This window comes from Lepidothrix coronata, unplaced genomic scaffold (assembly GCF_001604755.1).
Source record: "Lepidothrix coronata isolate B3197 unplaced genomic scaffold, Lepidothrix_coronata-1.0 Scaffold261, whole genome shotgun sequence".
In the NCBI taxonomy this organism is placed as follows: Eukaryota; Metazoa; Chordata; class Aves; order Passeriformes; family Pipridae; genus Lepidothrix; species Lepidothrix coronata.
In genome coordinates, this window is record NW_016690441.1 from 301,117 (window position 1) to 325,435 (window position 24,319).

General features: G+C 53.8%; 1 protein-coding gene across 1 annotated transcript; it reads right to left on the reverse strand.

Annotated features, from left to right (window-relative positions):
• Nucleotides 1-796: 796 nt before the first annotated feature.
• LOC108507562 (aryl hydrocarbon receptor-like) lies at nucleotides 797-23,916 on the reverse strand. The gene is made up of 11 exons (XM_017835626.1): nucleotides 23,876-23,916; nucleotides 23,602-23,789; nucleotides 11,741-11,847; nucleotides 8,600-8,689; nucleotides 7,580-7,703; nucleotides 7,176-7,306; nucleotides 6,353-6,555; nucleotides 6,145-6,254; nucleotides 5,194-5,335; nucleotides 3,247-4,810; nucleotides 797-2,159 (listed from the first exon to the last, which is right to left on the reverse strand). The coding sequence occupies exons 1-11, from the start codon at nucleotides 23,914-23,916 to the stop codon at nucleotides 2,004-2,006; spliced, it is 2,856 nt and encodes a 951-aa protein (XP_017691115.1). The 3' UTR covers nucleotides 797-2,003.
• Nucleotides 23,917-24,319: the final 403 nt, after the last annotated feature.

The window sequence follows — 24,319 nt, forward strand, 5'->3', positions numbered from 1 at the left end:
GATTCAATGGACCACTGGAAGCCACCAACCTGCAGCCACAAGGATGCTCTGGTGCCGGTGCTGCAGTTCTGGGAGAGGCTGTCCCTCCATCCCCAGCGGTGTGTGTGGTGCTGCCCAGAGCCAACTCCTTCAAAGGAAAAGGGAAGAAGAAGCAGAGCAGGGCACAGAAAACACAAAAGATCAAATGTTCCCAGCACATCTCCATCAAACTTCAGACATGTTACAAAACTGCCTAGTTTTGTTAAGGAAAAGTAGGTGCTGGGTAGGGGTGGGAATGTCTGAAAATTTAATACTCAGAAAAAAAAAACCCTGTGTTTTTTCTGATTTCCATACTGAAAAACAACAATGCAAGGGAAAAGTATCAGCTGGTTTGTCTTAAGGGAAGTTTCCCATTATATAGACACTTTATAAATACATACACTTTATATTTCAATGTATCTATGCATACCTATATATAAATATTATATATGTATTATATGTGTATGTAAATAGTTACATATAAATATTTTAATTTTTTTTTTTTTACACACTCACCCTTCTCTGTCAATTTCTCAGCTCCTTTCAAACATCCATGGCAGGACCTGGCAATACACTCAGCATCCCAAAGGCTCCGAGTGCTGCTGGGGTGGGGTGACTGATCATTCCAAGATGATCCTTAGGGTCCCCTCCAACACAAACCATTTTGTCCCCTGCCACCAGTGGCAAGACCTGGGCTCCAATGCTGCAGCCAAGCAAAACCCTGACACACTTTAGATCAGGAAAAGACACAACCAAGCAAGGGGGATGTCAGGGGATAAGCTCTAAAGCCATTTATTGAAAGCATAGAAATTCACATGAAACCAAAGCTGGACACGCAGGAGGAGGGATGAGCTTTGTCAGGTTTCTTAAAGGGTCACTGTGTTTCTGATCTTTTAAACAGTCTCTTCATCCCCTTCCAAAGGATGTAACTTTGGGATGGTAAGAAGCTGTTTCTTCCTCCACTGGAGGAGCATAAAAATAAACCTGTCAGCTCATATTATATACACATATATGGGCTGTAGTTATGTTCTGTGGGGAAATACCACTTTCTCAGTATGTAAAATTAAGAATCATTACCCTTATTTTCTTTATCTTACTGAAATTTTCTTTTTTTTAACCAAAAACTTTGAGACTTGAAGTCTGAAGGTACCTCAGAGCCCATCATCCAGGAGAAAACCAGCTGAGCAGCCAACCTGGGCACATCACGTACAGGACAACAAACCCCAGGGTGCTGGCTACAAGAGCTCTAATCTGGATCCTAACCATGGGACACAAGAACACAAAACAGGGCTCCTTTTCCTTATAAAACAGGCACTATCTGTACAATGTTGCCACAGCCACAGTTGCCTGGCTGGGATGGCAGGGAATTTAATACCAGAGGCGAAAACCTTTTCTCTCTCTTGTTTTTTGGACACACAGGTATTGCATCTGTGTTGGATCATGCATGGAAATGCAAAGCTTTGGTAAAGCTGGAGGACACCAGCCATCCAAAACCCTGTCCTTGAGGGCCAGGGCTGCCTGGCACAGGCACTGCCAGGGCCTAACAGACCATGGGAGACAAGCCACAGCCAGGGAAGCAACCTGGCTTTCCAGAAGTCTGGCAAAACACACCAAAAAAACCACATTCAGGAGGTTGGATGGGTACGATGAGACACAGCAAGCAAGATAAATGAGATCCTCCAGCTGACCAAGAGCCACTCAACTCCTGAACGAGACCTGCATCACAGCCCAGCATGCTCCCAATGCCCTGGGAAATCTGTCCTTCAGCCCTGCTGCCTGCTATGGCCCCTCCCCAGGCCGGGGACCCCTCCACAAGAATGGCACATGGAGCAGGATGGTGGCAAGTTGATAAAAGGGCAAAGAAGCCCCAGCTGAGCCAAAGCAACCAACATCAAGAGCACGGCAGCTGGGGAGGTTTGGTGTCTGCAACTTGAAGGCAGCTCCTTCCCTAGGGAATAGTCCTGCTTTGTCCATTCCAGTCTCTCCTAGAGACAGAAGTCCCCACTGGAGGCATGAGGGTGATCTGGCAGCACTTCTGCCTGGGGCTGAGGCTGGCAGGGAGGTGCCAGGCTTCCTCCCAGCACCGGGTGTTCTTCAGGGAGTCCCATGGGAGAGCTGGGCAAACCACAGCTGCTGTGGGTCTAGGAGAGAGAGAAAGCAGAGGTGAGGCCCTTTGCAGGGGTTTATTAGCACTGGTCAGGCTGATCTCAGAGGGGCCTGGCAGGAGGGGGAGCAGGGCAGCCACCCCATGCACATCCCAGCCTTCCCCCAGGGCCTCTCCTGCAAATCCTACCCGTTGCTGGCACTGGTTTTCACCTACGGACCTGCCTGGGCAGGTATCCCAGCCCTGTGGATCATGGGAAACCACGAGCACCTCGGCTGCATCTGAAGCAGTGCCTGGTCCTGCACCTGCACTCCTGGCAAGCCAAAAACACGAGGTGGCCACCGAGCTCTAGAGATGTGTCAGGGCTGGTTCTACACACTCCCAGGCAGGGCCAGAGTGAAGCTCTTCAACAGAGCGAGAAGGTGCCTGGCATACGAGTTGGAGGTGGTGTGGAATGGGAGGAGGTGTGGAATGGGAGAAGCTGAGGTGCATGGGACACTCAGATCCAGTGCTGTGGTCCTGGCCTTGGGATGCTGGAGGGCTCAGCAGCAGCCAGGTGGGCTCTCCACAGGGGTTGTGCACAGGCCAGGGGATGCTTTCACAAAGGAAAGACCTGATGCTACAGAATATCATCTCACATGTGCTTTGTATCACCCATCACAGCTCACCAGTGCCTGGCTGGAACCACTCCTTATACAGAAACAGCAATTAAACAAACAATATGGAAATCAGAGCGAGGAATGGCCACCTCCAAACTAACTCACAGGCTGGTCTTTTGCTCTTCAACTCTTAGTGCAAAGAAAAGCCACTAAAACCTCCCTTTCTGGCCATGCAGTAGCTAGAGCAAGGCCTTTTCCATGTACTCACCAGTCAGTGTGCCTCCCAGTGCCAAGGCTCCCGGGCAATACCAGCACAGAAAACACTGAACCCCAGAGTGGAGACAGGCCCTTACCCTGTGCCTGCCCTCCTGGCTCAGAGCAGAAGTGTACCCTTACCCTGTGCCTGCCCTCCTGGCTCAGAGCAGAAGTGTACCCTTACCCTGTGCCTGCCCTCCTGGCTCAGAGCAGAAGTGTACCCTTACCCTGTGCCTGCCCTCCTGGCTCAGAGCAGAAGTGTACCCTTACCCTGTGCCTGCCCTCCTGGCTCAGAGCAGAGGTGTACGGCCCGCAGGAATTCAGGGTCTCCAGGCTGCCGATGTTCCTGAAGTGCCCTGCAGCTGAGCTCGGGAAAGGGTGCTGTGGCATGGAGGGAACAGGGCTCAGCTGCTTTTCGGAAATAAGCTGGTAGGAAGGGGGAAAAAAACTGGTGTACAGAGCCATCTCCTCCCGGGAGTCCCCGCTGCCTGTGGTTTCCACGCTGCATGATCCGTTCAGGTTGAAGTGCTGTGGCAGCAGGCCAGGCCCTGGACCCAAGCAGCCCTGGTGCTGGGAGGTGAAGTCTTGGGTGATGCCATAAAAACCGGGCTGAGCTGGAGACCCCAGGAGTGGGGAAACATAGTCCTGCCACGGGCTGGGACTGCTGCTGCTGCTGGGGAGGAGGTGTGGAGGGGAGTCAGGGCTGTGGCCACACAGCCCGTTCAGCAGTGAGTGACGGTGTTTCGGACAGCCGGGGCATCCCACACGGTCCTGGCACTGGCTGGGCAGGGAGAAGGACCCGTGAGCATCCTCCTGGATGGGCTGCACAGCTGGATAGTCACTCTCAAGCCACCGAGCCCTGGGTGGCTCCTGCCTGCAGGGGGCTCCTGTGGGTGAGCTGGGGGCCTTGTCCCATGGGATGCCCTGCGCTGGCTGGAGGAAGCAGAGCAGAGCCTCCTCCCCAGTTGGTCTCCACTGTGAGCCAGAGCCATCCGACGGCCCTTCCTCCTCTGGCAGCAGCCCTGGCACAGCGTGGAGAGGCTGTTCCCACAGCTGGCCCAGGGCAGGGCTGGGCTGCACCACACCCTGTGGCAGGTCCTCACTCTCTGAGGGGGACAGAGCAGGGCCTCCCCGTGGGCTCGGGGACAAGCCTGGCAGGGAACATGCCTGTTGCCCTCCCTCGTGCTTGTCCACTGGAGGGCTGTGGATGTAGGAGAGAATCTGGTTGCTGGCCAGGCTGTCTTTCAGGGATGGGGAGGGCTCTGGGTCCACATTGACCATCACCATCTTCTCATCCAGCAGCAGGAGATCCAGGTCCTCTGCATTCAACCCCAGCCCCTCCAGTGCACTGAAGAGCTCGTTGTTGGAACAGCTCTCGTCGCTCTTAATTGACAGCGAGTCCAAGGTGGCCAAGAGAGGGTCCTCCTGCTGTGAATCCAGCAGCTCCTCTTTGAGGTTGTTCCCTCTTGAAGAAACTGGAGCAGCACCCATACTCCAGGTATCCCTTCCTGCATCTGGCACGGACACATCTTCGAGGTGGAAACTGCTACTGCAGGAGGGATTAGGAGTGGGAGCTGTGTGGGAGGCGTACACTGCCTTGTCCTGTCGCATCACAGCGCCCAGCAGAGAACTGGGGTCAACACCATTCTTCTGGGAGCGCCCTCCAGGGCTGCAGGAGGTCTTCTTGGACTTGCTGGTTTTCCCTTTGCTCTGGAAAGGATCAGGGAAGCCCAGGAGAGGATACGCACTTTGGTATAGGAGCGCCTCTCCTGTGGCAAAGGTGAATGGAAGATGCATGGACCGTTTCCGAAGGTGCTCTCCTCCTTCTTCATCTCTGCGGGGAAGGAAGAGCAGAGTGTGGCTTACACGTGCACAAATACACCACACAAAGTGCTTCTGCAATGGATAATTCTGGTCCCTCCAAGCAAACCCTTTGCTACAACCAGCATGCATTTACATACAAATTCACACACATTTTTATACACATACACATAAACCCCCACATCTCCAGCATAACCAAGCATCATCCCATCCTTGAAGGGTGGCCTTGCAGAGGGGGACACGGCTGAACAGCATGACAGCACGGTATCCTATGGCTGCTCCTTTAAAAGGCACAAGAAGCAACGACAGATCCAACATCGTGCCCTGCTCGGGGCATCCCAGAGCCCACAGCGATGGAAACAGCCAGCCTGTCCCCCTCCCAGCCCGGGCACGTACACGAGGGGTCTCTGGGTGACCACGATGTACTCGGGTTTGCCGTTCTTGTAGACGAGCCGAGCGTTGGCCTGCACCCACTTCCAGCGGTTCTCTTTCGTCAGCAGCCGGAACACCGTCAGCCCGCTCTCCCCCGTCTTCATCACTACCAGGAGGAAGCATGTGTGCTGAGGGCTGCCACCACCTCACCAGAGGCACAGCTGCCTCTGGTGACACTGCCCTTTCCAGCCAGGATAAGCAGCTGGGGTCAGAGCAGGAGCGTGGCTGGCACACACAGGGGACACCTGTGGCCAGCCAAATACCCCTGCCTGCACTCACAGGATCCCAGAATATGCCGAGTTGGAAGGGACCCACAAGGGTCATCAAGTCCAACCCTTTGTCCTGCACAGGCCCATCCCCAAGAGTCACACCCTGTGCCCCAGAGGATCATCCAAACCCTCCTGGAGCTCTGGCAGCCTTGGGGCTGTGCCCACTGCCCTGGGGAGCCTGGTCAGTGCCCAAACACCCTCTGGGGGAAGAACCTTTGCCTGAGATCCAACCTAACCCTGCCCTGACACAACTTCAGGCCGTTCCCTGGGTCCTGTCCCTGGTCCCCAAAGAGCAGAGCTCAGTCCCTGTCCCTCCTCTGCCCCTCCCCAGGAAGGTGGAACTGCAGTGAGGTCTCCCCTCAGTCTCCTCCAGCTGAACACACCAAGTGCCCTCAGTGTCCTCCCATGGCTTCCCCTCCAGGCCCTTCACCATCTTTGTTGCCTCCTTTGGACAGTCTCTAAGAGCTTGATATCTCCACCCCAAGCTCCCTGCAGTGACAGGAGCCCCACAGCAAAGCATAAAGTAAAGCATCCTACAGGGAAAGAGCCCCTGGGCTTGACACGGCAGCCAAGGGAGCTGCCCGTGGTCCCAGCCCACTCCTCAGCACTAGGGGTGGGCACAAGTGGCCAGGGCAGGGCCTCTTACTCCTGACGTGGTTCTCGGCGCAGTACAGCGTGTCGGCGGCGTGCACGAACTGGTAGCCGGTGCCGCACATCCGCAGCTCCGCCTCCGTGTAGCCCAGGACGATCTTCCCCCTGCGGGGGACGGGGAACACACCCAGCTCACGGCTGTGCCAGGGGATGCAGCGCTGGAAGCCCACAGCACCACCCCTCAAACCAGCTCTGCTCCTTACTTGGCATCACACGCCAAGGGGGTGAAGTCCAGCTTGTGCTTGGTCCTGAAGATCATGTTCTTGGTGCGGATCTGCAGGATGGACGGGGGCTGCAGCGGGGTGGAGATGGCGAAGAGAGCGAGCTGGGGGGGCAGTGCAGACCCGTCTTCGGACCTTTTGTTCTGCCCATGAAGGAATTTCAACCTGCCTTGCAGGTTTAAAGCCTGGGAAGAGAAGAAAAGCTCAGTATCGTGCAGAAAAGCGGACGAAGAGAGAAGAGAGGGAGCAGAGCTGCACTGAAAGCAAGATGTCTGTCTGCAGAGTTGGTGTAAATAGAATCACTGAATCGTAGAATGGTTTGGTTTTGGAAGCACCTTAAGAATCATCTCATTCCAACCCCCTTCCACTAGCCCCATCCAACCTGGCCTTGAACACTTTCAGCAGGGATGGGGCAGCCACAGCTTTTCTGGGCAACCTGTGCCAGGGCCTCACCACCCTTGTGACCTGTCCTTCCAAATCCAGTGCTCTGCAGCAGAGAGGAGGAGGGATGAACACCACCTACTCGGTTTAAAGACACGTCTTTAACAGAAAAACCAAGTTAAACACATGGTGGAAAAGCACTTTTGTTCAGGATTCAGCATGTCTGAGAGGAGAGGAACAAGACACACATGGAGAGGCTGCAGGTGCAGACCAAGCCTGTGGAAATCAGGGGAAGTCTCCTTGCTGAGACAGGCAGATACTGCACATGGTAGAAAGGTCTTCCAAGAGTAACTTGCTTCAGCAGTGATATGAACCCCTGGCGTGAGCCTGTCCCACCCTCCTGCTGTGGAGGGTCTGCACTCACCAGGAAGCCAGAGGAACTGTCCAGGAGGCAGCGAAAACGGCACACAAAGCTCCTTTCCAGGAAGGAGGAGTTTTCTGGGGGCAGCTGATCCGGCTTGTAGATCCCAGCAGAAGAGCCAAGGCTTTTCCCCCCTATGGAAGAGATGGACTGAGAGAAGATCAAGCAAGGATTCACCCCAGTGATGGCTGGAGATCCCTAGAAAGGGCTGGAGGTCCCCAGCGTTGGGCACTGCATCAGTTTGCAGTGATCACAGCAACAGAAACTCGGGAAAAGCCACAATGTTTGGATGAAGCCATGACTTGAGCCACACAGACATAGGCAAGTAGTGGCAGCAAGTTCTGCTCCCACTGTGTACCTGGTGAGCCACACATCTCATGCCAACTAGGATGCCAGCCTACATTTACCTCCTGGGGAAGGCTCACCCTCGGGAGCGTGTGGTGGGTTGAGGGCCCAGTGGAGGTTGCGCCTGAATTCCGGCTGGTCCTCGGTGTGGATGAGCTCGAAGACACTCTGGTGCATGACATCTGTCTGGAGGGAAAACGCAACCTGTGAGCTCTGCAGCCTGTCCCTGGGTGCCAGTTTTCATGTCCCATCTGAAAACAGCCCGTCAGGGCCCCAGCTGGCCAAATGAGGCCTTCCACCAACACTGATGCCGGTGGGAACAGAGAGCACACCTGGCTCTAAGAACCCCTTGCCCACATTGGGCCTGACCTCCCTCCCAGTCCTAAAGAGCCAATACAGCTTCCCTGTTACACTCTCACCCCTGTAACATGATGTCTTTCAAAATCTTAAAGCTGATTTATGGGATGAGATGAAAACATGGTTTGGGAACAAAACAGCAGCAAAGCCACCTTATCCCTACACTATTCCCGAAAGAATAAGGCTCTGGGACCTGCTCCCTTTGCTCAGGTGGACAGTCCTCATCTACCCTAGATGCTGGGGATAGCCAGCTGCGTGGGAGCAACACCAAACCACAGCAACTGAGGGACTGCAGGTAAGTCCCACTTCCCTGTAAACCTGATCTAGTGCCTTCCAGGTTACCTGGGTGCCCAAGATAACCAGAAAGCATTGGAGCCTTATGGGATTTACCAGCGGCCACCAGGGGAGTGGGTGCCCAAAACAAACTGGGCAGGGAACCCCAGACGTCTCACCATGGCCATGAAACCTCATGGCCCATCAACATGGCTGGTGGACCAAAGAAGTCCATCTGTGGGCCAAAGAAGTCCTTTGTCACCTATCAGTGACCACGTCTGGCAATACGGGGTCCAAATTCACAAGACCAAGGAAAAGCCCCAAACACCCCCCTGAGACCCCGTGACCCCTGCAGAGCCTCTTCCTGGCAGGGAACTCGGGGCTCTTCTCCACCACCAAGGAAAAATCGACTCTGCAAACCTACCACAGCAAGCCAGAGGAGTCCCACTGACCTGATGAAATCCCAGATAGTCCTGAATCGTATGTGAGGAGTAAAATATCAGCCCTTCTGATGTCACCACCAGCACAAAGCCATTCAGTGCCTGTGGGAGAGAGGAGACATACCTGTCACACTCACATCACTCTTGCCCAGCAGGACACTGGTCACCCCAGTCCTGGCTGGCCCCAGCTGGCAGGGAGCTGAGCCACCACAGACAGCACCTTCTGCTGGGTTTTCCTGAGGTCATGCAGCTTTTCCATACAGCTGCCCGAGCGTATCCTAATCCAAACTGATGGAAAACTTTGCTTCCATCCTGGGAGCATTCACTCAGACTCAGCTTTGGAGGACATTTACACTCATCCTATGTGAAGAGCAAATAAAAATCTCTGACCTGCTTGCAGAACAGGAGTGGACACCATCAGGAACTGGTCCGTTCTGGTGGAAATGAGCCCTTCCAACAACCCGGAATCAAACCAGCATTTCATGTTGGCTGCATTAGTGCTGTGTCTACCCAGGTGGCTCTGCTCTCATAGGTCCCACCTTTCTCATGGCCCAGGAAGGTCTTGGCAGCCATGTGTGGCTGCATGAGGCTGGAAAAGCCAGGGGATGTTCAGGGGAGAGCAAACCCACCACAGTGATGCCAGCATTGGCTGGGCATTCCCTGCTGCTGCTTGTGGATGGGGATACTGGTTTGGGAGAAACCTACCCAGTCCTGGCCTCGTCTGCATCCCTCCTGTCCTCCCCAGGTGCCAGAGGAGGACCATGGAGTGCAAAGAGCAAGGCCAAGGAAGGTGTTGTCTCCCCTGCCCTCTCCCTCCCCGAGGTGGCCAAACCAGTGTTGAGAGAGCCTCAACCAGTGGAAATGAAAAAGGTAAAAGGGTTTGGTTTTTGAAACTGCAGCAAAACCATCTGATTTCTGACATGCCAATTTCTTTTTAAGCGGGAGGGAGGACAGGCCGAGTCTTTGCACCTGGAGAAGACTACAAGGGGCAGAGGAGCTTCCCTACCAGTTTGGGAGTGCAGCTGCTGTCCCAGGGGGCATGGTTTTTCATCCCTACTCCCTGGCACCAGGCAGGAGCTGACAGGCAGAAGACCACTGCTGACACAGGCACTGGCAGGATCCAGGGAAGCATCCTTAAGTGCTGCAGGCACAGCACCAACCTTTGCGAGCCTCTGTGGCACAGAGCCCAGTGCTTTGAAGACCTTGTCATCCCCCTGCCAGGGCAGAGAGCAGGCCCACAGGAGTCCTCCCTGAGCCCAAGTGATAGAAATCACTGTGACTCAGTTTCCCCAACTCTGAAACGATCCTGACAGACATCCAGTTTAAAGCTTCAAGCCCACAGAGCTGCGTAAGAGCAAAGGTCATGAAAACCCATGAAAATCACTGGTTTACCTCCCCAGAAGCCAAAGAGCTTTCACTGCCCTGACAGCACCCCGTGGCCACCCCTCCCTAAGGGCAACAGGTCCCCGTGGGGACACACTGCCAGCAGGAAGCAGGAGCCCTCTGCAAGGCAGGGTCTTGCATGTGGACCCCAGAAGCCCCAGAGCCAAAACCATCCTGTACCACTAACCTGGCAGGGAAGCCACAGTAGCCAGCCCTGGCTGCTTCCTCCACTCCATAATGCACAGACATCAGGATTAATTAGGGTCTGGCGTGTAGGCTCAGCCAAGTCCAGCTATTGTTGCTGCCAACTCCTGTTTCATTGTCAAGGTTGGTGTTTCTCCCCCCTCTCCTTCCCTTTATTCTGGGCACAAATGCTCTCTCTATTTGCTGGGGTTGATCTCAGTGTGTGGGAATCTGCTGCAGAGGTTAATTAGTGCTGCCAAATGCACTTTAACCCTTTGAGCAATTTCAGAGCAGGAGAAAGGAAGAATCAGAGTGGACCAAGAGACAAAGGAACTTTGGACATCAGAGGTGATAGATTGGATGGAAGCAGGTTTATAAACATGTAGGACCATCTCCTTGGGGCATGAAGGCAGATTCGGAGCCCCTGCCACATCCAGAATCCCACTGACAGACCTCTGGGAGAGCCAAACCTACACCCAGAGCTTTTAATGCCCAGCTTGGTACCTCTAAAAGGATAGCATCCAGCTCTGGGAGGAGTTAATGAGCAGGAATCAACCCCCAGCAAGCCCTGCTGAGCAGTTTTGTTACACCCTGAGGGAAAACCCTCAGTTTTTTGGTTGTTAACTAGCCTGGCTTTAGCACTTCTCTCCCTAGACATGGAGATCCTGGCTCCTCAGCTTTCCAGCAGGACAGTAATTACAATTCCTGCTGAGTGAGCGTTTGGAGGGGAGCTGGGGCTGCCCAGCATGCTTGTCCCACGCTGGAGGCCAGCCAGGCAGGGGTCAGAGCTGCAGCCTGTGCCCGGGTGCCAGGCGGGGAGGGGAGACCTGTGTCCTTGCAGGACCTTGCGCTGCCAGAGCCTGACCTCCTCCTATTCACTGCTCACAGTTTGGAGACAGAAGGTCATCTCCTGCATCTCTGAATAAACCATGGAAGCAGCAGGCTCAACCAACCATGCTGCAGCATCCCCAGCCTTGTCTCCAGCATCACCAAGGGAGCTCTGGCAGAGCTCCTGGGATACACCCTGGGACTGTGGGCTGAGCACACAGTCAGCACCTGTCTACGTACTGAGTGGCATCACTGCCACAAAATCAGGAAAGACTCCCATGACATTTTCTTCCCTGTTTTCACCAATGTTTGCACAACATGCTTGAGTCAGGACCAGTGTGCCCATGCTGAAAACAGCACTCAAACACCTTGGCTCCCACATAACACCTACAGCACATTTACACATGAGAGTGAAGAAACAGAGATGAATCTCTGTGCTCAGAATTCCAGCACTGCTTCTACCAAGATGTTTCCTACACATGGACAATTTACAGATGCCAATTTTCTCCAGGAACATGGGAAAACCAGGGGAGCAGCAACACAGTTTCTTCTCCAGGGACCTGAGGAGGTCTTACACCTCTGCTCAGTCACAAGCACAGAGAGCTACACCACACAGAACGATGGCTTCACCAAAACACCTGCCACCAGCAACAGAACAGCCTGCTTTCAGGGCAAAACTCAAACGAGCTGGAAAAGGGCCAAGAGGAAAATCCCTTGAAGGCATTTGCAAGAGAGAGGTGGCCAGTGAGGAACACTAACCTGTAGGAGCAGCTCTCCCTCCGGCACGGCTGCCGAGGCTGGAGCGGGTCCATTGCCGCAGTCTCCGTCCCCCTCCACCTCTTCGGCACCGCCATTCTTCAGAGTCACTGCACGAAGGAAAGGGAAGGGACATCAGTGCTGCAGGAGCACACACAGCTCACCGCCTTGAACATCCCAAAAGTGGACCTGGCTGCAAAGCTGGACAATGCTGTGCCAGGGGAAGCCACCATGGAGTCACAGCCCTTTGCTTCACCCCTCAAAGAGCCGATTTTAACAGGACATTTTTCCCAGTACCCTGAACTGCTTTGGTTTGTTGGTTTGTTTTTTTTTTCCATTCTTTTTTCCCTCCTGGAACTTTAATGACCTACAAGTAATAAGCAGTTAAAGCCAGGGATCCTTAAAGCAGGTAGGCATCAGAATCATAAAATCACGGAATTGTTGAAGTTGGAAAAGACAGCCAAGATCATCCAGTCCATCCATTCCCCCAGCACTGCCAAGTCCACCACTAACCCATGACCCCAAGTGCCAATCCACAAGTCTTTTGAGCATTTCTAGGGACAGTGAATTCACCACTGCCCTGGGCAGCCTGTGCCTGTGCCTTACCACCCTTTCAGTTAAGAAATTTTCCCTAATATCCAATCTAAACCTCCCCTGGCACAACTTGAGGCCATTTCCTCTTGTCCTGTCTGTTGTTCCCTGGGAGAGAGCCTGACACCACCCCACCGCCCCCTGGCTCCCCCCTCCTGCCAGGGAGTTGCAGAGCCAGAAGTTCCCCCCTGAGCCTCCTTTTCTCCAGGCTGAGCCCCCCCAGCTCCCTCAGCCACTGGGCTCATGTCCAGCCACTGTCACCAGCACCCCAGCTCCTTTTCCAGTTTGCTCTGCCCCAAGCCTGGAGCTCTGCAGGACCAACAGCAGCAAAAGTCTGCCCTCCACTCTTCCAGTATGAGGAATGTGCCATTTTGAAGGATATAGCTCAGTCAATGATGTCTTGTTACAGTTCAGCAACACAGAGAGTTTATTCAACCAAATTAAGGCAAGTCACAGCTCACAGTGGGAGAAAAACAACACGGAAAACACATGGATACAAACACAGACATCTGAGATCGAAAAGTGGTCGATGCACAATCCATACGGATGAGGAAATCTGTCACTCAGTTTAACTAAAAGATGTGTCTGCATATTTTGCTCTGTGCTCCCCAAGAGAACAAATCCTGAGGATATTTTAGGGTGGATAATATTAAAAGCCTGTGCATGACAGGCCTGTCCAGGAGACAGAGGAAGCTGCAGGAAAGCTGGGAAGCTTCTTGCCAGCACCATGAGGACAGAGGACAGCATTTGCCTGCTGCTAAACCAGCTGCTCCCCCTGGAATGTGGAAGGAAAGGTGTGAGGCACCAGCTGCAGCACCACTGCAGCCTGCCAGTGCTCAGAGAGGGCAAGAGCTCTTTTGGGTTTGCCTTTCCCAGCTCCTGTGCTACATGTGCCACAGAGCTGACAGGCTCAGATGCAACAGGAACAAGTGGACCCTGGAAGCAATTTAATGGCCCAAAAAGCTGTCATGGGGAGCAAAGCTGTGAGCAGAGACTGAGCAGCGACTCAGAAGGCAACAGCCACCAGCACATAAACAAAACCAGGCTCTGTAACACTCGGCTCACCCTGTGCTTTGCCAAAGCAGCTGCCGCAAATCAGCTCCTCCATCCGCGTGGAGCAGGTCCCGAAGGACTCAGGTGCTGCAAAAGGCAGATGTTCCAGCTGCATCTCAGCCTTCCAGGACCACCAGGTCTAAAGCTGAACCCAGGGGCACCCATGAGAGAAAGGGTGGTTCGGTCTCCACTGTGGAGCCCCCCCATGCAATAGGATTTCTCTGCTGGGAAGGCAAGGATGTGGCAAAGGCACATGGCCCCCTCCTCCACTGCCAGGGCTCCCCTTGCATCCCAAAGCCCTCCACACCCTCAGCAGGCACTGGCTCGCAGGGGGGTGGGAATAAGGAGGGATGCTGTGGTCTGCAGAGCCTCACCAGTACACACCTCAGGCTTTGGGGACAAAATGTTCTTCCACCAGGCACAGGACCATCCCAAAGATCGACTCAGCTCCATAACCAAAGGCAAAGCATGTCCCAGCTCTAATATTACGAGAAAAACACCTGATATGGCAGCAAATCCCCTGCTTCTGGAAATTCCCCTCGAGCTCAGTCTGCCCAGATGATGTCAGGAGCTGTGCGGACACGGATGGGCCGACAGCAGGGTTGAGGTGTTTGTCCACCCACGGGTCGGTCCTGAGCGTGGCCTCGTTCTGTCTCACCCCAAATGCCATCCCACCATGAGGGACCATCCAGGGTCCCCTGCCCAGGCTGGAGCCCAACACAAATCCCAGGCAGGGACAGGCCATGGGGCAGAGCAGCAGGAGAGCAGAGGGCCACAATGGCCCTGTGGTGTGGATGGAACAGGTTTGTGCCAGCGCCCTTCTGGCTTTTCCGATCGCTGGGAGCAAAATGTAGGAGTTATGAATTATTAAAGGTCTCCAGTCCTCCTCTGCGAGCTCCCAGCCTGCTGTGCCAGAAGTGTGAGATAAAAATAAACCTGGCTGACAGGAGAGCAGCTAAAGGGTGCTGTCTTCTGCTCAGGGGTCTGGTTTAATGGTTTGATATAACCCCTGCAAAAGGAAATCTTAACTCTGACGGCTAAAAATAAGACTTTGCTATCAGCACCTGGGCTCTCGGGTAAAAGCAGAGGAGGGCCTGCTGTTCTCAGTGCAGATTCCTGCCATCAAACCCAACCTGCTCCTGCAAACAGGATCGAACCACTGGGGCGTGAGGGCTGCTCTCCTATAAACCACAGTTCCCATGGGGGTTTCCCTGCCGACTTCACCAAACAGCGCCTTTTCCACCGAGTCACCCAAGGAACCCCAAAGACGACCTGCTCCTGGGTGTGGCCACTCCCAGCTGGCCTCCTGCCCGGTGTGCCCCGGCTTTGTCTGCCCATAAATAGCCCCTCGCAGCCCCTCGGGTCAGCAATTCAGCAGAACTGTCACAGCACATCAGGCTGACGGGGCGGAGACGAGTCGGGGAACCGCCGCCGCATCCTCCCCCCACCCGGAGAGCAGGGACCGGGAAAGGTGCCCTGCCGGCACAGCACTTCACGCAGGGCAGCGAGACGAGGGGCAACCTCTGCCCTCGCTGCGCAATTTTCAGCGGAAAAAAAATAAAAAGGGGGGGAGGAAATAAAAAAAAAAAAAAGGAGAGAGGTGGCCTTTGCTGGGCTCCCTCCCTCTGGCCACCGGCATCGCCTTTGCTGCTGGAAGGAGAAAGGTGAGGAGACAAGTCGGTCACCTGAAAGCAGCAAGGCTTGCACAATTTTCTTGCTATTTCTTCCAAGAAAAAGAAAATACAGCTTCTGCCAGGCCCTGCAGGCTATTTTGCCACAAAAAGCCTTTTAGCTGAGAGGAAGAAAACCTCTCCCTGCCCGGTCCCATCTCCGAGGAACAAACTCCCTGCCCGATGTGCCTCCCCATGGGAGGAGGATGCTCCCTGCCCCTGGTCATCCTCACACACAGGTGCCCACGGTGCTCACCAGGACTCTGCTGCCTGGCCCGCTGCTGTCACCCCCAGGAACTGGAGGGCTGGGGGGGGGCGAGGAAGTGGCTTTCCTTCCTCCATCTCCAGGTGCTTCCCTCGGCACTCAGCCTGGGAAGCTGTTTCACGTGGTGCTGAAGTGACACCTCACTGCCTACCAGGTTTGCCAGTGAACTCCTGAACCTGCCAGGGCTTTGCAGACCTGAGAAATCTCTGCACCACCAAGCGGGAATTAACATTTTTGAGAGGATATCTCCCAGCCCCCCTTCCCTCCACAGAGCAAAAGCTCCCGGTGGGGGCAGTTTCACATCATCTGCTGACTGCAGAGGAGGAAAACAACACAACTCCCAAACCTGCCCCAGGTGTCAATGCAGGAGTAGCAGGAACAGGAAACCAAACTAATTCATGGCTCTTCAAGGGCTGCAGGCAAGGGCTGGGCCATCTGCATGGCCATTGTTAGTGGGAGCAGGCCTTGGGGAGGGGAGAGAGAAGGATTTTGGTAATGGTGCTCCCTGCAAGCCCCAGTGTGTATCAGTCACTCTCAGGGGAAAGGAGAGATTGATTTATTATATTAATTGCCTTTTTGTGGCAATTCCCTGAAAAGCTGGTCTTCCACTCATGGGAGTATAGACCTTACCACGAGGGACCACGAGGGACCTCCAGATTCCCACCCACCCCTCCAGCTTTGAGATGCTCACGGGCAGAGGGACCTGCAGCTCTGCTGCTCAGTACAGACCCTCAAAATTGTTTTCCTGCACTTTATTGCAAAGAAGAAAGAAAATATTGAAAATTTAGAAAAAAAAACCAAACAACCAACCACTCAACACTTTGGGTTTCTTTTGAATAAACTGAGGTTGTTTCATGTTTAAGAATCACTTAAAGGAAAACGTGGTGTTGCCCCAGCCAGAGCAACATTTTCCTTTAAAACGGACAGGGCTTGGAGCAACCTGGTCTAGTGGAAGGTGTCCCTGCCCATGGCAGTGGGGTGGAACAAAATAAGCTTTTAAGGTCCCTTCCAACCCAAACTATTCTATGATTCTGTGACACAAAGGGATCAAAATTTGGCCCAAATGCCTTCTTGGTTGCCACGCTCAACCCAGTCTCCTCCCTGCCTCAGTTGGTTTCTCATCAGAGCTGTACAAAGCCCATTTTCTAGCAACTGGAAACTACTTCTTGACTTTCCATTTGCTTATTCCTAATGGATACTACAGTTTTACTTAACTTAATACCTGCCACAGCTCCCTGTTGACACAAATTTCATTAAACAGATGAATTATTTATCCCTGCCTGAATGGTGTGGATACACCACCTTCTGTGAACACGCACAGTGAATAATGGATGGCCTCTTATCAGATCTAATTGCACTTTTAGAAGCAAGGAGGCCTTAACCACGTGTGGCTTTTTGTTGTGTCACCAAAGGCACTTGGGTCTCAAAGGGAGAGGCACGTGCAGAAGTTTAAACAAGGACAAAGATGACAAGGACCTGCCAGGCTTTCCCTTCCTCCTGCAGCATCAGCAGCGGTTTGAACTCTCCTGCTCCCACTGCTCATCCCTCAGGAGCTTTAGGTGTCCACCACAGAACGGTTTGGGTTGGAAAGGACCTTAAACACCATCTGGTTCCAGCCCCCACACCATGGACAGGGACACCTTCCACTAGACCGGGAAGGATCAGCCCAGCCCAACACCCTAACCAGGAGTTTCTTCCCAGCTCTGCTCCCATGCTTTCCTTTGAGGGAGCCTTGAGACACCCCGGCAGCCACTGAGATGGCAGTGAACCCCAGGGACCCCCAAGAGCTCCCTACCAGCAACTCTTATGAGAGCCAGGGAAAAATACTTGGCAAGGAAAGCGCACAGCAGGAAAACTGCTTACCTAAGGGAAGTCACAAGACTTTTCCAGCTTAAATTGCTCCTCCAAGGCTAGCTCATTACCTAGGCAATTAAGAGAGCAGGGTGATCACAGGACCAGGCTTTATTTTCTTAAACCATCCCTTAGGCTTCACTGCTACAGCTCTGCAGTGCTTGGTTGAACAGCTCAGAAGGAAGGAGAGCAGACAAAGTGAACAAGGTTAGTTAGTCCCACACATCCCATCTCAAGGCCTCACCCCTAAGCAGAGGTTCCAGGGGCACAGTTATACAGTCTGTAATAATGATGAAATTAAAAGCACTTTTCCAGTCTGACCCAACTGCAGCTCAGGCACTTTTTGGGCTGTCACAGCTCCAGCAATGACAGTCTGGATTCATATCAGTTTTTTGAGGGTGAAGCTCAGCCCTGAGGCTGCACATCGATGCTACAGCAGCCGCCTAAGATTTTAAGAGGACTCAGGGAAAATCCCCAAGTCCTCAATATCCACAGGAGCGTCATCTTTTAAAAATACATGGGCGAGGCAAACTGCCTGAGTTTTGGATACACGACCTTAACCTTCCATATCACGTACTCACGCCGAGCTCAAAACCACACGCGGCCCAGGACGACGGCTACATCTGATCCACGATCACAGGCTGTGCAGCTGGTAGTCCACCTGGAGCCAAAAATTTCCAAGGTCTCAGCACATGCCAGGGTGTTTTCCTCCTCTCCTCCCAGCCAGCAATGCATCTGAGCTGCCCAGAGGCCGCTGGCAAGCCGAGCAATCCAGGCAGGATGCTGCTCATGGGCAGAGGTGCATCTGCATCTCTGAGGATTTCCAGGCAGAATTAGCCCAGTGATGGCTGGCAGCAAGGCTCACAGTGGGGTTCAAACATGCACCTCCTGGCACCACGGATTGACCTTTTCCTACCGCTCTTCCTACAGTTTATAAACCCCAGAGCTGACTGAGAGCATCCAGAAAAATCCCATGAAAGGAAGGCTGCAGGTCAATTGCTGAATGTCGGTGCCACACGACTTGTGACAGGTACAGGGCCCCCGGGGGACACCCAGCTGGACACCCAGGGGCAAGTGAGTGCTCTCACACACCAGAAGGGCCAGGCTTGCTGTAGGATGGGAGGCGCAGCTTGGACACCCTTCCCAGCACGCAGCAGGAACAAACTGCGAGAGACACTTCTCCAAACTGAGCCCTTGCCCGTTTTGACATCTGCCAATTGACCTCCCACCAGGAGTTTAAGTGGCCCAAGCAACACAGATGGTACCGACAGCCGCATGACAAGGTGCCTCTGAGGCATCTTCCTTTTTGGCTAACAAATCCCCACGCAGGGAGAGACAGCAAACCTTCCCCTGCAGCATCTCTCCTTCTTCTCTCCCCCTTTCCAGAAGGTGAGGGAGGCAGAAGAGACAGGGACCGCTCCTCCATCAGCCACCAGTGCTTGCTGGGCCCTGGCACCAAGGGGAGGAACAGGGAGGGATTAGAGGGGAGCAGCCGCCAGGCACCGCCGGGATGAGATGCTGGCACATGGCTGGAATGACGTGCCGTGCCGTGCAGACCCCAGAGTGGGAGCACAGGCCACCAACAGCGGGACTCGGGGTAGGGGAGAGAGAGGGGAGGATGTCAGGAGTGGGGCTGTTTGGTGGCTTGGCTTTGCTGCACCGCCCCAAGGACAGTCCTCAGCATTATGGGGGACAGAGGAGGGGGCCCCTGGGCTCCGGGCAGATGCAGATCCCTCAGCTCTGGGCAGCCGCAGCCCTGCGGCACAGCCCCAACCTCCACCAAACTCCACATGGTAAAAGAGCCTCCTGTAGAGCAGGGAGGAAGGATAAGGGGGCAAGTGACAATTAAAAATGTTTGTTCACCAAGGGGGGAAGGAAATAAGACACCTGGGGGGACTGTTGTAGAGGAAGAGACCTGGATAGGAAAGGAAAAGGTACAAAGCCCTGAAGTCAACCAGCACTGATGGAAGCCAACCTCAGCTCCCCCTGATCCAGGCTAACGGTGCTGGGTTATGGACAGTGCTGCCTTAGCAGCAGGATGGGACGTGGGATGAGCTGGAGCACTGGCCAGGAGTGGTTCACCTCTCCAGCAGGACACGTTTCCCAGTGTCTCCATCCCTCCCACGGCCCTGCTCCCACACCTAAGTTCACCTCAGCCACGAAGCAGCATTCCCATGGGCACAAGGCATTTGTATATACTTGGGATTGCAAACTCAGGCAATCAGGTGCCTGGGAAAGGCACCTGGGAATTTCACAGAGAGCAGCAGTGCTGCTCCATCACAAGAGAAGCCTATCCCATCCTGACGTGGATCAGGAGGCTCCAGGAGGAGACCACAGCCAAGTTCCCTCCTTTCCCAGAGATGCTGAACACACATGGCAAACACCTGGCACTGAACTGCTCCCTGCTCTGTTACGCTGGAAAGATTATGCACAAAAGTTGAACAGAATTAGTAGACAAACACACACATGGATGCTCTTGTCCTTTGCACTTCCAAAGACCTGCAGAAAGCCACCACTTGGCATCAGGGTGGCAGTAGGAACACAGCAGACACACCAGCCCAGTACTCAGCCTGAGGAAAGGATTGTTTTGATAAATAATCCTGCTTAACAAAGACGGTGTTTAATGATCTCTAAACCACTCCAAAGATTAAACAACAGAACACTGAGCAGCCTTAAATCCTCTGATTCCTGCCATAGAACTTCAGGCATTTAGTTGTGTCCCCAGACAGGCAGGAGGCAACAGGGGCAGCATCACTTAAGGCCATATGAAGTAGAAAAGTCCTCATGCCCAAAGGCAAAATGTGTCTTTTTAACAAATCAAAGACCTCCCGGCAAAATCTCACCGAAACAATGTTCAAAACTCCACTGTTCAGATAAAAGCACATGGAGGTGCTTCCTGCAAACAGCATCTCAGCCACCTCCGATGGCTGAACAGCAGGTTCACTTCCAGAAAAGCAAAATAAGAAGGACATGGAGCTGTTGGAGTGAGTCTGGAGTGAGCCACCAAAATGCTCTGATGGCTGGAGCCCCTCTGCTCTGGATCCAGGCTGGAGGAGCTGGGGGTGTTCAGCCTGGAAAAGAGAAGATTCCAGGGAGACCTGAGAGCCTCTTCCAGGGCCTAACGGGGCTCCAGGAGAGCTGGAGAGGGACTTGGGGCAAGGGCCTGGAGTGAGAGGACAAGGGGGAATGGATTCCCACTGCCAGAGGGCAGGGTTAGATGGGATATTGAGAAGAAATTCTTCCCTGGAAGGGTAGTGAGCCCTGGCACAGGTTGCCCAGAGAAGCTGTGGCTGCCCCATCCCTGGAAGCGTCCAAGGCCAGGTTGGACAGGGCTTGGAGCAGCCTGGGCTAGTGGAAGGTGTCCCTGCCCATGGCAGGGGGTTGGAATGAGGTAGGCTTTAAAACTAAAATATTCTAGGATTAAAAATGCAGGTATGTGTCTAAGAAGAGCTGTGGAGCTCTGCCTTTTGAGGAATTTATCACATGGCCAGAAGGTGACCAAGAGCCTGAAAAAAAAACCAAGAGGAGCTCCCAAAGATTTTACCAGTGACCAAGATCTACAGCCCACCTGCTTTTAATCACTTAAGCCTATACAAACTTCCCCAAGATGCTGAAATAAAATTAAAACCAATCAATTAATAATTAATAAATCAATAACTATTTATTTATTCCGGCTGGAGAAACGGCGGCTGGCATAACCCTGCTGGGTGAATTGCTGTCAGAGGTCATGGGCAACACCTGAGACCTGCTTCAGATGTTTCTCCTCACAATCCATGGCAGCACACCCCAGTTTCCATCCTTGCTTTCCCATGGTCTGCTTTCAGGGAGCACTCAAGACACACTGGAGTGGGGGACATGAGGGCTCCTCCTCCTTGCTCCCTGCTCCATTCCAGGGTTTACACAGCCTGTTTCTGAGCTGCCTCCTGCCATGCTGGCTGCTCCCAATAAACACAGAAAGCCCCCAAACCACTGGTGTTTTCTGATCTGATCTCACCCAGGACTTGTGCAGCTACAACTGTCTCCTCGGGATCCCGTTTTACACTTCCAGGGATGCTGAGCAGGACTTGGAGCACATGAGCCCTCCCGGCCTGCAGGTGCCCCTCCTAACCCTGCTCCCTGACAGACCAAGGGAAAAAAATAACCTAAACATGTAGATAGCCAAGAAGGAAAAAGGAGAGGAAGGAATAAAAAGTATTTTGAACAGGAGCCTTCCTAAGGTGAACTTTATCTCAGATCCAGCACAGCCACACCACTCCAGCATTCACTCCAAAAGGAATAAAGTCACTTAAAATCATTCAGTTTTGTTGATGAGCTTGCCCAGGGCTCCTCTGCAAGATTTTTTTTAGTTATTATTTTGTTTTAAAGCACCAGGAGAAACTCAACTAGGTCTGCAATCACTATTTGCTTCTAAAAGGATGAGGCTTTCCTCCTTCCTTCCCTCCCCTGAATTACAGTGACCTGCCTCAAAGCAGAAAGGAGTGGGCACCATCCATCCCACAGCCTCAGGCAGTCGGGAAGTTAGAGCCATGAGATCAAGCCAGATGGAATGGCGGGGGGGGGAAGAAAAAATGAGAGAGAATCTCAGAGCAGTAAATTTCAACCAGTCACCCCCGGTGTCAGGGATGCGGGAATGTCAAGCCCCAGGATGCACGGCCCTAGCAGGATGTTTGTGGAGCAGCAAGACCATGTTCCCAGGGATGCTCACCCTTCCCTGGCTGAGCTGGGGCAGCATCCCAGCACAATCTGCCTGGAAAGGATGATAAACCCCAAAACAGCTCCTGGTGTGGCACTTCCAAAGTCATGAAGTCCCAGCCCACAGGGCGGGAGCCTTCAAAACAGCGGGACCGACCGACTGTCCTCTGCCTCAGAGTATCCTCACAGACAGCATTCCAAATACTTTCCAGAGCAAAACCAGCACGGAAAACACAGCCAATACAGCCCAACAGACTGACCTAATGCTCCAAGGCAAACAGCTCTCCCTGGCCATTCCTTTTCCAGCTCACCTGCTGGTCAATCCTTCAAGCGCAGTTTAAAGAACGGAAAAAGGGGAGGAAAAGGAGGTATTGAATATATTCAGTGATTTGAAGTTAAACTGGGAAATTGTGGTGTTTCTGTGGCCACATGCAGCATTCTCAAGGCACCGCTACTTCATCAGGAAAACCAAGAGATGCCTCAATGCCATCCTGTGGGCTCCTATTAATTACAATTACAGTGCAGTGGAATGGCTCCCAAAAATCAAAGGTTCCCAAATAAACTGTAACCACATCACAGGGAATTATTACTCACTGTCAGCACACCAAGTCTATCCTAACAGAGGGGAAAAAGTCACTTGCATGGGGAAACTTCCCAACTGGGTAGCACCAGGCTCAGCCACAGTCCAGGGCCACGGGAACTCTCCAGCCTAAACCAGAATTTTCTACTTCAGCAGAACCCATGAACAAAATCAGCTTCCTCTCTCCAGATCCCTCTGATCCCAAACGAGTGCCTGGCACAATGCAACCAGGGCTGGGCAGCTGGAGAGGGCACAGCGAGGAAATGAGGGGAAGGGGAGAAAAGCAATTCCAGGGGAAAGAAACCAAAATTTTGGAGAGAAAAAGATGAAATTCTAGTGGGGGAAAGCACTCTAGTGGGGGAGGGGAACAAAATTCTAAGAGGTGAAGATATGAAAGACACAAAATTCCTGAGAGGGGAGGGAAGACACAAAATTGGAAGGGGGAAAAAGACCACCAAAATTTGAGAGGGAGGGGGGGAAATAAATCCGTGGGGGTAACCCCAAAATTCAAGGGGGAAAATAAAAAAGAAAATTTGAGGGGGAGGGGAAAAAAAAATCAAACCCAAAATTCAAGTGGGGGAATTCACAAAAAATCGAGGCAGGTGGGGGAAATCCACAAATTTTGAGGAGGGAAAAAAAAACAAACCAACAGAAATTCGAGGAGGGTAGAGACATAAAAATTTGAGAGGGAAAAACCCATAAGGGGTGTGGGGAAAAAGGAAAACAAAATTTGAGGGAGGAAGAAAAAACCCTCAAAATTCAAGGGTAAAACCACACAAAATTCTAGGAGGTAAAGAAAACAAAAATCTCGGGAGGGGGGTGGGAGGGGGGAATCCCACAGAATTATGGGGGAAAGAAAAACACATAAAATTCTAGGGGGGGAAAAACACCCAAAATATTCTGGGGAGGAAAACAAACTTCGGGGCGGGCAGAGAGGGAATTCCAAGAGGGGCGCAACAATATTGCGGGGCGGGGGAGCAATTCCAGGGGGGAGATGCAACAGCGGGGGGACACACCGCTCAGTCCCAGAGGGGATGGAGCAGCGGGGGGACACACCGCACAGTCCCAGAGGGGATGGAGCAGCGGGGGGACACACCGCACCATTTCAGAGGGGATCCCGAGGGGGAATCGCGATTCCCGGGGGGAGCCGTCCGTCCCTTACCGCCGAAGAAGCTCCTGGCGCGCAGGAAGCCGGCGCTGAGGCGAAGCACCGACAGCTTGTCCAGCCCGGCCACCACGTCGGGCGGGAAGGGCAGGAGCCCCGCCAGCCGCTCCAGCTCCCGATTCAGCCGCTCCCGGTGCCGCTTGGACGGGTTGGAGCTGCCGCCTTCGGCCGCGCCCGGCCGCGTCCTGCCGGGGGGCACAGCCGCGTTACCGGGAGCGGGGACACCCCGGCCCCTCGCCCCCCTCAGCCCCGGCCCCTCGCCCACACTCACGCCCGCGGCAGCGGCTTCCTCCGCCTGCGCCCCGCGTACATGGCCCGGCCGGCAGCGCCCGGCGCCGCTCCCTCGGGGAGAGCCGGCGGGAATGGGAACGGGAGTGGGAACGGGAACGGCCCGCCCTCGGGGAGGGGAGGGGCCGGGGGGATCGGGGAGGGGAGGGGCCGGGGGGATCGGGGAGGGATGGGGAGGGGGGACCTTGGCTGTGGAGAAGCGGGATTTGGGGTCTGAAGGGGGAGTGGGAACTGCGGAGGTGAGGGGGGGATATGGGGCGGTGATGGGTGAGGGGGATTTGGGGTCTGAAGGGATCTGGGGTCTGAAGGGGGAGTGGGAACTGCGGAGGTGAGGGGGGGATATGGGGCGGTGATGGGTGAGGGGGATTTGGGGTCTGAAGGGATCTGGGGTCTGAAGGGGGAGTGGGAACTACGGGGGGGAGGGGGG

What these genes read in the sequence shown, in the direction of transcription:
- LOC108507562 (XM_017835626.1), bottom strand. Translation starts at nt 23,916, where the DNA reads ATGTACGCGGGGCGCAGGCGGAGGAAGCCGCTGCCGCGGGC. An exon ending in AGGGAGAGCTGCTCCTACAG is followed by an intron (nt 8,690 to 11,740) that starts GTTAGTGTTCCT and finishes TCTCTCCCACAG; the next exon opens with GCACTGAATGGCTTTGTGCT. An exon ending in CCCTTGGCGTGTGATGCCAA is followed by an intron (nt 6,255 to 6,352) that starts GTAAGGAGCAGA and finishes CGTCCCCCGCAG; the next exon opens with GGGGAAGATCGTCCTGGGCT.